At 40.0% G+C, this 10484-nt stretch overlaps 1 protein-coding gene across 1 annotated transcript; it reads left to right on the top strand.

The window, feature by feature from the left end:
- The first annotated feature begins 11 nt into the window (after positions 1 to 11).
- On the top strand, positions 12 to 5172 carry RPL24 (ribosomal protein L24). The gene is made up of 6 exons (XM_060770691.2): positions 12 to 123; positions 260 to 335; positions 2006 to 2116; positions 3329 to 3465; positions 4012 to 4075; positions 5047 to 5172. The coding sequence occupies exons 1-6, from the start codon at positions 119 to 121 to the stop codon at positions 5125 to 5127; spliced, it is 474 nt and encodes a 157-aa protein (XP_060626674.1). The 5' UTR covers positions 12 to 118; the 3' UTR covers positions 5128 to 5172.
- Positions 5173 to 10484: the final 5312 nt, after the last annotated feature.

The raw sequence follows: 10484 nt of genomic DNA, 5'->3' as shown, positions 1-10484 counted from the left end.
ATGAGCACCTCCTTGTTTCCCGTCGTGCCCCGCGCGGGGAGTATAAGAAGGCGTTTTCCCATGATCCTCTCTTTCTCTTCGCCGCTGGAGTTGCCTCCGAGGCGAGCCGGCTGCCATCATGAAGTAAGGAACCGGGATGAGGCGGTGTTTAATCCGGCGCCATCCTCCGGTTTGGGGGCTCGGTGGGGCGGGAAAGGTTGTGAGTTCCGCGCTTTGTCGCTCGCTGACGCTTCCCCATTCTTCCTTTCTCGCGCTTCAGGGTCGAGCTATGCAGCTTCAGTGGGTACAAGATCTACCCGGGCCACGGCCGACGCTACGCGAGGACAGATGGCAAGGCAAGAGAAAAGATGGGCCAAGGAGCCGACGAAATCATACAATGGGGCCTTGTTATCCTCTGGGGCCTGGTCCTAGAGTTCCCTGCACCCTTAATACAGTAGAGCAGGCATCCTCAAACTGTTTGGGCCTCCAACTCCCAGAATTCCTGACCATTGAACAAGCTCGTTAGGGAATTGGGAGTTGGAGGGCCGCAGTTTGAGGATGCCTGTAGTAGAGTCTCGCTTATCCAACCTTCGCTCATCCAGTGTTCTGCATTATCCAACACTGTTAAGTCTCCCACCGAGATCCACAGTTGTTTCAATATATTGTGATGTTTTGGTGCTAATTCGTAAATACAGTAATTACTATATTATGTTACCATGTATTGAACAGCTTTTTCAGTTGATTTGTTATAAAACATATTTTTGGTGCTTAATTTGTAAAATCATAACATAATTCAACATTTAATAGGCTTTTCCTTGATCCCGACTTATTCAACATTTTCGCTTATCCAATGGTCTGCTGCCCCGTTTATGTTGGATAAGCGAGACTGCTGTATTTACATAAAGAGATACTTTGGAGATGGGGTCCAAATCAAAAGATGAGGGTCCAGTTGTGTTTCATATACACTTCTGACACAGAGCCTAAAATTAATTCTAATTAGAGTAGTTTTTGTGCATGAAATAAGTAAAGGTAAGGGTTTCCCCTTGACATTAAGTCCAGTCGTGTCTGACTCTGGGGTGTGGTGCTCATCTCAATTTCTAAGCCGAAGAGTTGGCGTTGTCCGTAGACACCTCCAAGGTCTTGTGGTCGGCATAACTGCATGAAGTGCCGTTACCTTCCCGCTGAAGTGGTACCTCTTGATCTATTCCAGGCATGGGAAAACTTCGGCCCTCTGGGTGTTTTGGACTTTGACTCCTACAATTCATAACAGCCAGTTGAACTCCAAAACACCTAGAGGGCCAAAGTTTTCCCATTCCTGATCTATTCATATTTGCATTTTTTCAAACTGCTAGATTGGCAGAAGCTGGGCCTAACAGTGTGAGCACACCCGGCTCCACAGATTTGAATTGCCAACCTTTCGATCAGCAAGTTCAGTAGCTGAGTGGTTTAAGAGGCTGTGCAGCACTGTGTGCATGAAATGATATAAATAAAATCATCCTGAAATTGTTATTGGGTGCGTCTACATAGTTTGACACGATTTCAATGCCATGCCATGATGCTGTGGAGTCATGGGAGTTGTAGTTTTACAAGCTGTTTCTGCAAAGTGTGCTGTGCTCTCAGACTACAAATCCCAGGATCCCACAGCATTGAGCCAAAGCTCTTAAAAGTGTCAATTTGTAGATGCACCCAGTATCTCAGCCACCTACTGCATTTTGGAGCACTGAAGTGGTATTCATCCTGTAGTGGTTCCAGTAATCTGAGACCTTAGCGTCACTGCATTTTTTGGATTTATAATATTTTAGATCCTGTGAAAGAGCTTTCTAGTCCATCTCTCACCATACACAAAGTTTACATATGTGATAGAAGCTGGTGTGGACCTGTAAGGTTTTTAATGGGGCATACAAGTGGCTTACATGATTTATCAGAAAGAACTTAATTTGACAGTATTTGAACTTTTATGGTAATATGAGCTGTGTCTGTGGTTAGATGTTTCCAAACTTGACTAAAAAATCATCTGATGTTCCAGGTTTTCCAGTTTTTGAATGCAAAATGTGAGTCTGCCTTCCTCTCAAAGAGAAACCCCCGCCAGATCAACTGGACTGTTCTATACAGGCGGAAGCACAAGAAAGGGCAGTCGGTAAATATGTTGTAATATCTTTGTTGAGTCTTTGAAATTGAAAAATTATCATAGTTGCATTGCATTTCTAATCACTTACAGTATTGCTTTATTAAATGGCATTAATAAATTACAAATTACTATTTTGGTTTAACTTTTTAAATATTTCTTGTGTTGTATTGTATCCAGGGATGTAGCATGATCTGTTAAGATAGAGGCTTTAATCTTTCATAATCCCTTTCCTAGAGAACTGGTTTTAGCATTTTGTTGACATTTATGCTTCCCTTGAACTGCTTTTGAAAAGGACAGAAGTGCATGTGTATAGGTTGACAAGTATAGTTTGGAAATACTCGAAGAACGGTTTAGCACTAATAGGCCGATGTTTCCTTAAACATCTGTAGTTAGCTTTTAAAAGCAGGAACAAGGGCTTTTCAGCACAGTCCCATGTTTTCTACTTACAAATAAGTTGAACTTGTTAGGGTTTGGTTCCAGATAAGTAGTTTAAGTGTGCGTCTCAAAAAATGGAACAAACAACCTAAATATATATTGTCATGGTTCTAGGCTCCGTGAATTTCTATGCATCCTATTGAAGGGATTTCAGTTTTGATCAATTCATACATAAGGCAGCCATTGAATCACTCTCACTTTACCTCAGATAATACTAAGATGTTTATCCTTCCAGCAATATAGAGGTTTCTCTATAGTTTGCTTTTCCAAAATTGATTTAATTTTTGTTGAAATGTTGAAAGTAGGTAGCAAGTTAGAAATATCAGATAAAATGACAGAGCATAAAATTGAGAAACACACTGGGACTGGCTTAGACCAAAATAGAAGTGAGTTGTATCACCGATTTTTCACCTAGTTCCGATTTGTTTGCATTTAGCAACTATAGAAATGTTTTTTAAAAGACAGATATAAAATAACAAGGATGGTATTTTTGTGATTTGTTTTTCCACAATAAATACTGTAGCAAAGATTTTAAATAGGTAGTTGCTTAGTTTTGCTGGAAATGATTAAAATTATAACAGCTTTCAAAGATGGTGCTAAAAATATTCTACACATATAGTTGCATTTTTTCCACCAAGGCTTTTTAATTTAAGGTACAGTATGTTAGGAAAGTAGAAACTTAAAATATGAGCAGAATCTTTGAGGCCTACAAAAAATTGCACTTACTCCTTCCACATGGCTTCAGAAAGTATTTAATGTTCCATCTTTTTTTTTTCCATTTTTCAGGAAGAAGTACAAAAGAAACGTACTCGCCGCGCTGTCAAGGGCCATAGAGCCATCACAGGAGCCTCTTTGGCTGAAATCATGGCCAAGAGGAATCAAAAGCCTGAGGTGCGAAAAGCTCAACGGGAACAGGCTATTAGGTGAGCAGTTACCACATATTTCTTGGTTTGCATTTATTTACCATTCCATGGCTACCTCTTTGTATTCAGTGTAAACAAGATACACTGAAATTAATGTAATTTTTTTAAAATGATGCTGAAGCTTTTGACTAGCCTTGGTAAAAAAATGTTATTGTGATCCTATACAATGGGATCTTTTCCTTTCTACTGCCTGATTTCCAAGTTTGAAATGGAGAGGGAGATGTATCCGTATTGTACTGGTTTCATGGCACTTAAGAGTATTCTCCGTTCTCTTACCTAAACAAACTGAATGGAGACTTGAAGGTTATTCAGGGATGTTTCCCACAATAATATGTTCTCTAAGGGCTCCAAGAGTTTTAGAATTTCAGCATCAGTGCCAAAATATCACTAATTGGCTTCTATCTCAGTTATGCTAGTTAGTGTTTATTTTCCTTTTGGTGCATGTTCAGAATGGGATTGCTTTATCAGCAGCTTGCAATGTTCTGCTGTGCCCTTTTACTTTATTTTGTTGTATGAATTGAGTTATGCTGTGATTATAATTAACAGGGCTGCCAAGGAAGCAAAGAAGGCTAAGCAGGCAACTAAGAAGACTGTACCTTCCACAACAAAGGTAATGCTTCTTCAGAGATTTATGTTAAAAATTGCATGTGCTTTTTTCCTTTTCTCCATTAAAAAAATCCCAAATGTATTTACAAATAATTACATACTGCTTAGATCTAGATTTTTCAACCCACAATATGCAAATATAAAAATTGAGGGTTCAGTGCCAGTTTCCTATATGTTTTGTAATAATTTGATGTGGAAATTTGCATTCTCTGTATTCTTTTTATTCATTGCTAATATGTTTCAAGCTGCTTCTCTTAAGATGAGATTTTACATTATCAACATCAAATGGTAGACTATAACAATTATTTTCCTAATACGAATTCATCACAGGTACTAATATTACATTGTGCTAATTCTCATGAATTCAATGGGACTCTGTTCTATGTAAAAAATATAACTATGCTATTAAGAATGCCTATGACTCCTGGTTTTGAATTTCAAACGTCTTGAGTAGTTCCTCAGTGCAGTACAACCAAACAAAAAAATTGAATGATCTTAAGTAGCACTTAGATCTACTATTCTTCCCTCTCCAAGCCAGCTCAAGTCAACAATTGAGAAAACACACAGGGGCAACAAAACTGCCAAAACCATAAAATTACAAAATTTCCTTAGTCTGCTAGTCAGTTCAAAGAATGTATAGACACTAGCTGTAACCCAGCTAGTCATATCTTGATTATGAAGCATCGGTTGATCAATGGAGGGAGGTATTATGTAATTGCAGAAGAGAAGTAACTGTCAGCCCCTGTGGGGAAAGAAAATAAATGTACACATAGTGGAACACTTTCTGGGTATTCCACAAAGTGTTTATTGGGATATCCTGATGAGTAGTCTGGAGTGAGCTTCACGTTTCTGATACAATTTAATATTCTCTCAAATAATCCCAACCCAACCACCCCAAGAGCCTTTTCTTTAATATATAGTAGCAACTTGATTGTAAGTCATGCAATCTTATTTGTATCTTTTGTCTTTTTACAGGCACCTACAAAGGCCGCGCCAAAGCAAAAAATTGCAAAGCCTGTGAAAGTTTCTGCTCCTCGTGTTGGTGGGAAACGCTAACTTGTGCTGATTTGGTTACATCAAATAAACATTTGACATAAGTTAGTTGCTTTTAATGACTCCTGGTGATTTTTTTTGTAGTATTTTTCTTTCTTTAAAGATCTTCAAAATAATTTTGTCTTTTGATACCATATTTTTACTGTCAATTTTAGTAATATAAATGAAACAACATATAAGAGAAAACCGCATAGACAATATAAGAAACAAAACGGTTAAAGTCCAACACACAGATCAGTACATTATTAACACAACTACATTTATATTTATATATATATATGAAAACTACTAAACGCAGGCAGCAATAATAAATAACTTAGAACTAATGGCTGTACATATTATCTCACTTCCCCTAACACAAAGCTTTCATAAAACATTTACTTTCTAATCATAAACATCCCCAGTACAGCTTGATTTGTTCTTAACTGGAATAATCTTTTCAATTAGTACATCTACATTAAAGACATAGTACCTAAAAATTCCTAACTATGCAAGCAATCATAATCCATTGTATTGTTGAAGGCTTTCATGGTCAAAATCACTGGGTTGCTGTGAGTTTTCTGGGCTGTATGGCCATGTTCCAGAAGTATTCTCTCCTGACATTTCAACCACATCTATGGCAGGCATCCTCAGAGGTTGAGAGGTCTGTTGGAAACTAGGCAAGTGAGATTTCTATATCTGTGGAATGTCCAGGGTGGGAGAAAGAACTCTTGTCTGAGGCAAGTGTGAATTTTGCAGTTGGCCACCTTGAATGGCCTTGCAGCTCCAAAGCCTGGAACATGGCCATACAGCCCGGAAAACAGTCAATTCATCATTCTATACCTAGTAAGAAACCTGGATCCCATATTGCCAGTATAACTCAGGTCTTAAATCCCTGCTTTTAGTTAGCTTAAACTATACAATAAATCTTGAGTGTTTTATTTGAAACAATGTTCAGCTCAACAATAAAAAATAAGCAAAATGTAGTTTGTGCAAAGAAGTTCTTGGTGAAATATGGTCTAAGAAGCTTACTGCAAGATATTTCAGAATAACATTAGTATCAGGAAGCTTTAAAAAGGCCACCCTGAAACTACATTTTGATCCATTCCACTATTACCTCTGCCCTGCTGAAGTAAATAATGGCTAAACTTCAGTGTACAGGCAGTCCCCAAGGCACAAATAAGATAGGTTCTGTAGGTTTGTTCTTAAGTTGAATTTATATGTAAGTCTGAACAGGTTCCTATTTTTATGTCTAATTATTGCCAAAAGTGTATATTTAGCTTTGGATAGCATAGGGAAGGGTTAACACCCCTGTGGTGTTTTGTTTGCTGCCTGCGCCCCTGTTCAGAACATTTTACCTCACTTTCTCTGAAAATTGGATTTTGAAAAACAAGGATTGGTGATAAAGCTTCAGTGGAGACACATTTTTCCCATGATACCTTTCAGGAGTGAATCTTGCCTTCCTGCAGGTAGATTTCTCTCACTTCCTGTTCTCACCCCTGTTCTTAACTTTGAGCAATTTGTAAGTCGAATGTTTGTAACTTACGGACTGCCTGTACCAGCAGTTGTTTATTTTTTCTATTAAAGCAGATAACACTTAGGAATTGAAATATGCAGAAGAGTTACAACAATTATCTCTTAACATCTGCACTCCAGTCACAACATCACAAAGTCCTTGGTTTGTTTCAGATGAAATGCATATGTTCTTCAGGTGGGGCAAAAAGTGCAATGCTGGGAAGTATTCGACTTGTAATTTTGTGATACGAAATCCAGCATATAGATCTCATTTGCTGTGACATACTGTGTTTTGTGTCAGTATAATAATAATAATAATCTTCCATCCGTCAGCTGCAAAAGGCCACCCTACTGGGATCTGAATGCATTATTCGCCGATACGTCACACAGTCCTAGACACTTTGGAAGTGTCCGATGTGTGATCCAATACAACAACCAGCATAGTGATCTTGTTTGCTGTGTACAAATTTTGTTGTATTTCAAATAATATTTATTTATATCCTGCCCTCTCTCCCTGAAGGGACTCTGAGCAGCTTGCAACAAATCAAACGAATAGAATCAATGATATAACAGACAATGATCACATATTAATAAAAACAAAATGGCACAATAGTGTAAACATAAACAGTGAAAAGACTGTATTGTCGAAGGCTTTCATGGCTGGAATCACTGGGTTGTGAGTTTTCTGAACTATATGGCCTTGTTCCAGAAGCATTCTCTCCTGACATTTCGCCTGCATCTATGGCAGGCATTCTCAGAGGTTGTGAGAACTGTTGGAAACAAGGAAAATGGGGGTTATATATCTGTGGAATGTCCAGGGTGAGAGAAAGAACTGTTGTCTGTTGGAGGTAGGTGTGAATATTTCAATTGGCCACCTTAATCAGCATTAAATGGCCTAGCCATTTCAAGATGTGGCTTCTTACTGCCTGGGGGATTCCAACAGACCTCACAACCTCAGGAAAGAATGCTTCTGGAACATGGCCATACAACCCAAAAAATTCACAACAACCCAGTTAAAAGACTATTAGGTAAAGGTAAAGGTTTTCCCCTGACATGAAGTCCTGTCGGGTCTGACTCGGGTGTGGTGCTCATCTCCATTTCTAAGCCGAAGAGCTGGCATTGTCCATAGACACCTCCAAGGTCATGTGGCCAGCATGACTGCATGGAGTGCTGTTACCTTCCTGCCGGAGTAGTACCTATTGATCTATTCACATTTGCATGTTTTCAAACTGCTAGGTTGGCAGAAGCTGGGGCTGAAAGCGGAAGCTCACACCGCTCACTGGATTTGAACCTGCGACCGTTCGCTTTAACCCACTGCACCACTGGGGGCTCCCTTAAAGACTATTAGGCCCTCCAAAAACAGAATACATATAAACACAGTTTAAAACCAGCCAATTCCTATGTTCAGGGTGTCCAGCTTTATAAAGTGACTAGCTGTCCCCTGCCACGTGTTGCTGTGGCCCAGTCTGTTAATCTGGAAAATAAAGTAATTAGAAAGTGTTGGGTTCTGATATATGTAATTTATTTATGCTTGTGGGTAAACAGTATTTCTTGATGTTTCTTTGTCAGTGTTGATGTGGAGAGTGTCTGGTTTGCCCACCCTGGAACATGCAACATATCATTGTCCTTCTTTAAGGGTTCCTTTCAAATCTATGATACTATATCTCTGTGTGTATGAATCGTATCCATCTATCTGTATCTATGGCTGGATGGCTCTTTGTCAGGAGGACTTTGATTATGCTTTCTTGCCCTGATGAAGAGAGTTGGATTAGATAGCCTTAAGTACTTTCTGTTGGTCATGGGGGTTCTGTGTGGGAAGTTTGCCCTGATTCTGTCGTTTGTGGGGTTCAGAACGCTCTGATTGTAGGTAAACTGTGAATCCCAGTTACTACAACTCCCAAATGTCAAGGTCTATTTCTCCCAAACTCCACCTGTGTTCATATTTGGGCATATTGAGTACTTGTGCCAAGTTTGGTCCAGATCTATCATTATTTGAGTCCACAGTGCTCTCTGGATGTAGGTGAACTATAACTCCCAAACTCAAGGTCAATGCCCACCAAACCCTTCCAGTATTTTCTGTTACTCATGGAAGTTCTGTGTGCCAAGTTTGGTCCAACTCCATCGCTGATGGAGTTCAGAATGCTCTTTGATTGTAGGTGAACTACATATCCCAGCAACTACAACTCCCAAATGACAAAATTATAATTTTTTTAGTGATGGTCACTCCTTGTGTTGTGAGATGTTTTGTTGCCAAATTTGGTGTGATATCGTTCATTGCTTCCAGAGGCGGCCCTAGGTAATTTTCAACAGTAAGCAAACAGTATTTTGCCCCCTCCCCCCCCCCAAATAACTGACATATATTTTTACTGTTTGTGAACCGCTGTGAGTCGCCTTCGGGCTTGAGATACAGCGGTATATAAGCAAAGTAAATAAATAAATAAATAAATATATTTTCTGTTCATCGTGGGAGTTGTGTGTGCCATATTTGGTTCAATTCCATCATTGGTGGAGTTCAGAATGCTCTTTGATTGTAGGTGAACTATACATCCCAGTAACTACAACTCGCATATGTCAAGGTCTATTTCCCCCCCAAGAACGCCTCAAGAGCACCCCTGGGCAAAATCAACTCTACTGCAAATGTTTACTTTGTGTAATGGGTTGAGCCGCCCCTGATTGGTTCTTTTGTTTTTAAAGTACTCATTATGCACAGAGCATTTTTAGATAGATAGATAGATAGATAGATAGATAGATAGATAGATAGATAGATAGATATAAGAGTTTAAGGCAATATTCCTCAACCTGGGGGTCGGGACCCCTGTGGGGGTCGCGAGGGGGTGTCAGAGGGGTCGCCAAAGACCATCAGAAAACATAGTATTTTCTGTTGGTCATGGGGGTTCTGTGTGGAAAGTTTGGTCCAATTCTATCGTTGGTAGGCTTCAGAATGCTATTTCATTGTGGGTGAACTATAAATCCCAACAACTCCAACTCCCAAATGGCAAGGTCTATTTTCTCCAAACTCTACCAGTGTTCACATTTGGGCATATTGAGTATTTGTGCCAAGTTTGATCCAGATCCATCATTTTTTGAGTCCACAGTTTTCTCTAGATGTAGGTGAACTACAACCCCAAAAACTCAATGTCAATGTCCACCAGACCTTCCCAGTATTTTCTCTGTGTGCTATGTGTGATTCCATTCCATCATCGATGGATTTCAGAAGGTGCTTTGATTTTAGGTGAACTATAAATCCCAGCAACTCCAGCATTACCAAATGACAAAATCAATCACCCCCAATCCCACCAGCATTCCAATTTTGGGCGTCTTGGGTACTTGTGCCAAATTTGGTCCAGTGACTGAAAAAAACATCCTGCATATCAGATATTTACATTACAATTCATAACAGTAGCAAAATTACAGTTATGAAAAGAACGTTATGGTTGGGGGTCACAACATTAAGACCTGTACTAAGGGGTCGCGGCATTAGGAAGGTTGAGAACCATTGGTTTAAGGCAGGGGTCAGGAACCTTCGGCCCTCCAGGTGTGGTGGACTTCAACTCCCACAATTCCTTGAGGCTCGGCATTTGCCCCAAAGGCTTACCTTGGCCTCAAGGAATTGTGGGAGTTGAAGTCCACCACACCCGGAGGGCCGAGGGTTCCCCATGCCTGGTTTAAGGAAACCCACTTTCATCTAAGGGTGGGGCAATTGGCCCGCTTCAAAGATGGCCGCCAACAAACCCTGGCTGCTCACACACGACTTCCTGCACTTAGACTTGGCCTTTCGGCGCCGCTTTGCCCGTTTCTAAGATGGCGCCGACACTTTCTCAAAAAACAGGAACACCCTTCCGCCCCATTTCCCTCGCCGGGAAGGG

Source organism: Anolis sagrei, chromosome 3 (assembly GCF_037176765.1).
Source record: "Anolis sagrei isolate rAnoSag1 chromosome 3, rAnoSag1.mat, whole genome shotgun sequence".
Taxonomy (NCBI): Eukaryota; Metazoa; Chordata; class Lepidosauria; order Squamata; family Dactyloidae; genus Anolis; species Anolis sagrei.
The sequence above is the reverse complement of the archived record's forward strand: the minus strand, read 5'-3'. Positions and strand labels throughout refer to the sequence as shown.

Coding starts and splice junctions, on each gene's coding strand:
- RPL24 (XM_060770691.2), top strand. Junction 336..2,005: donor ACGCGAGGACAGATGGCAAG/GCAAGAGAAAAG, acceptor CTGATGTTCCAG/GTTTTCCAGTTTTTGAATGC. Junction 3,466..4,011: donor CAACGGGAACAGGCTATTAG/GTGAGCAGTTAC, acceptor TATAATTAACAG/GGCTGCCAAGGAAGCAAAGA.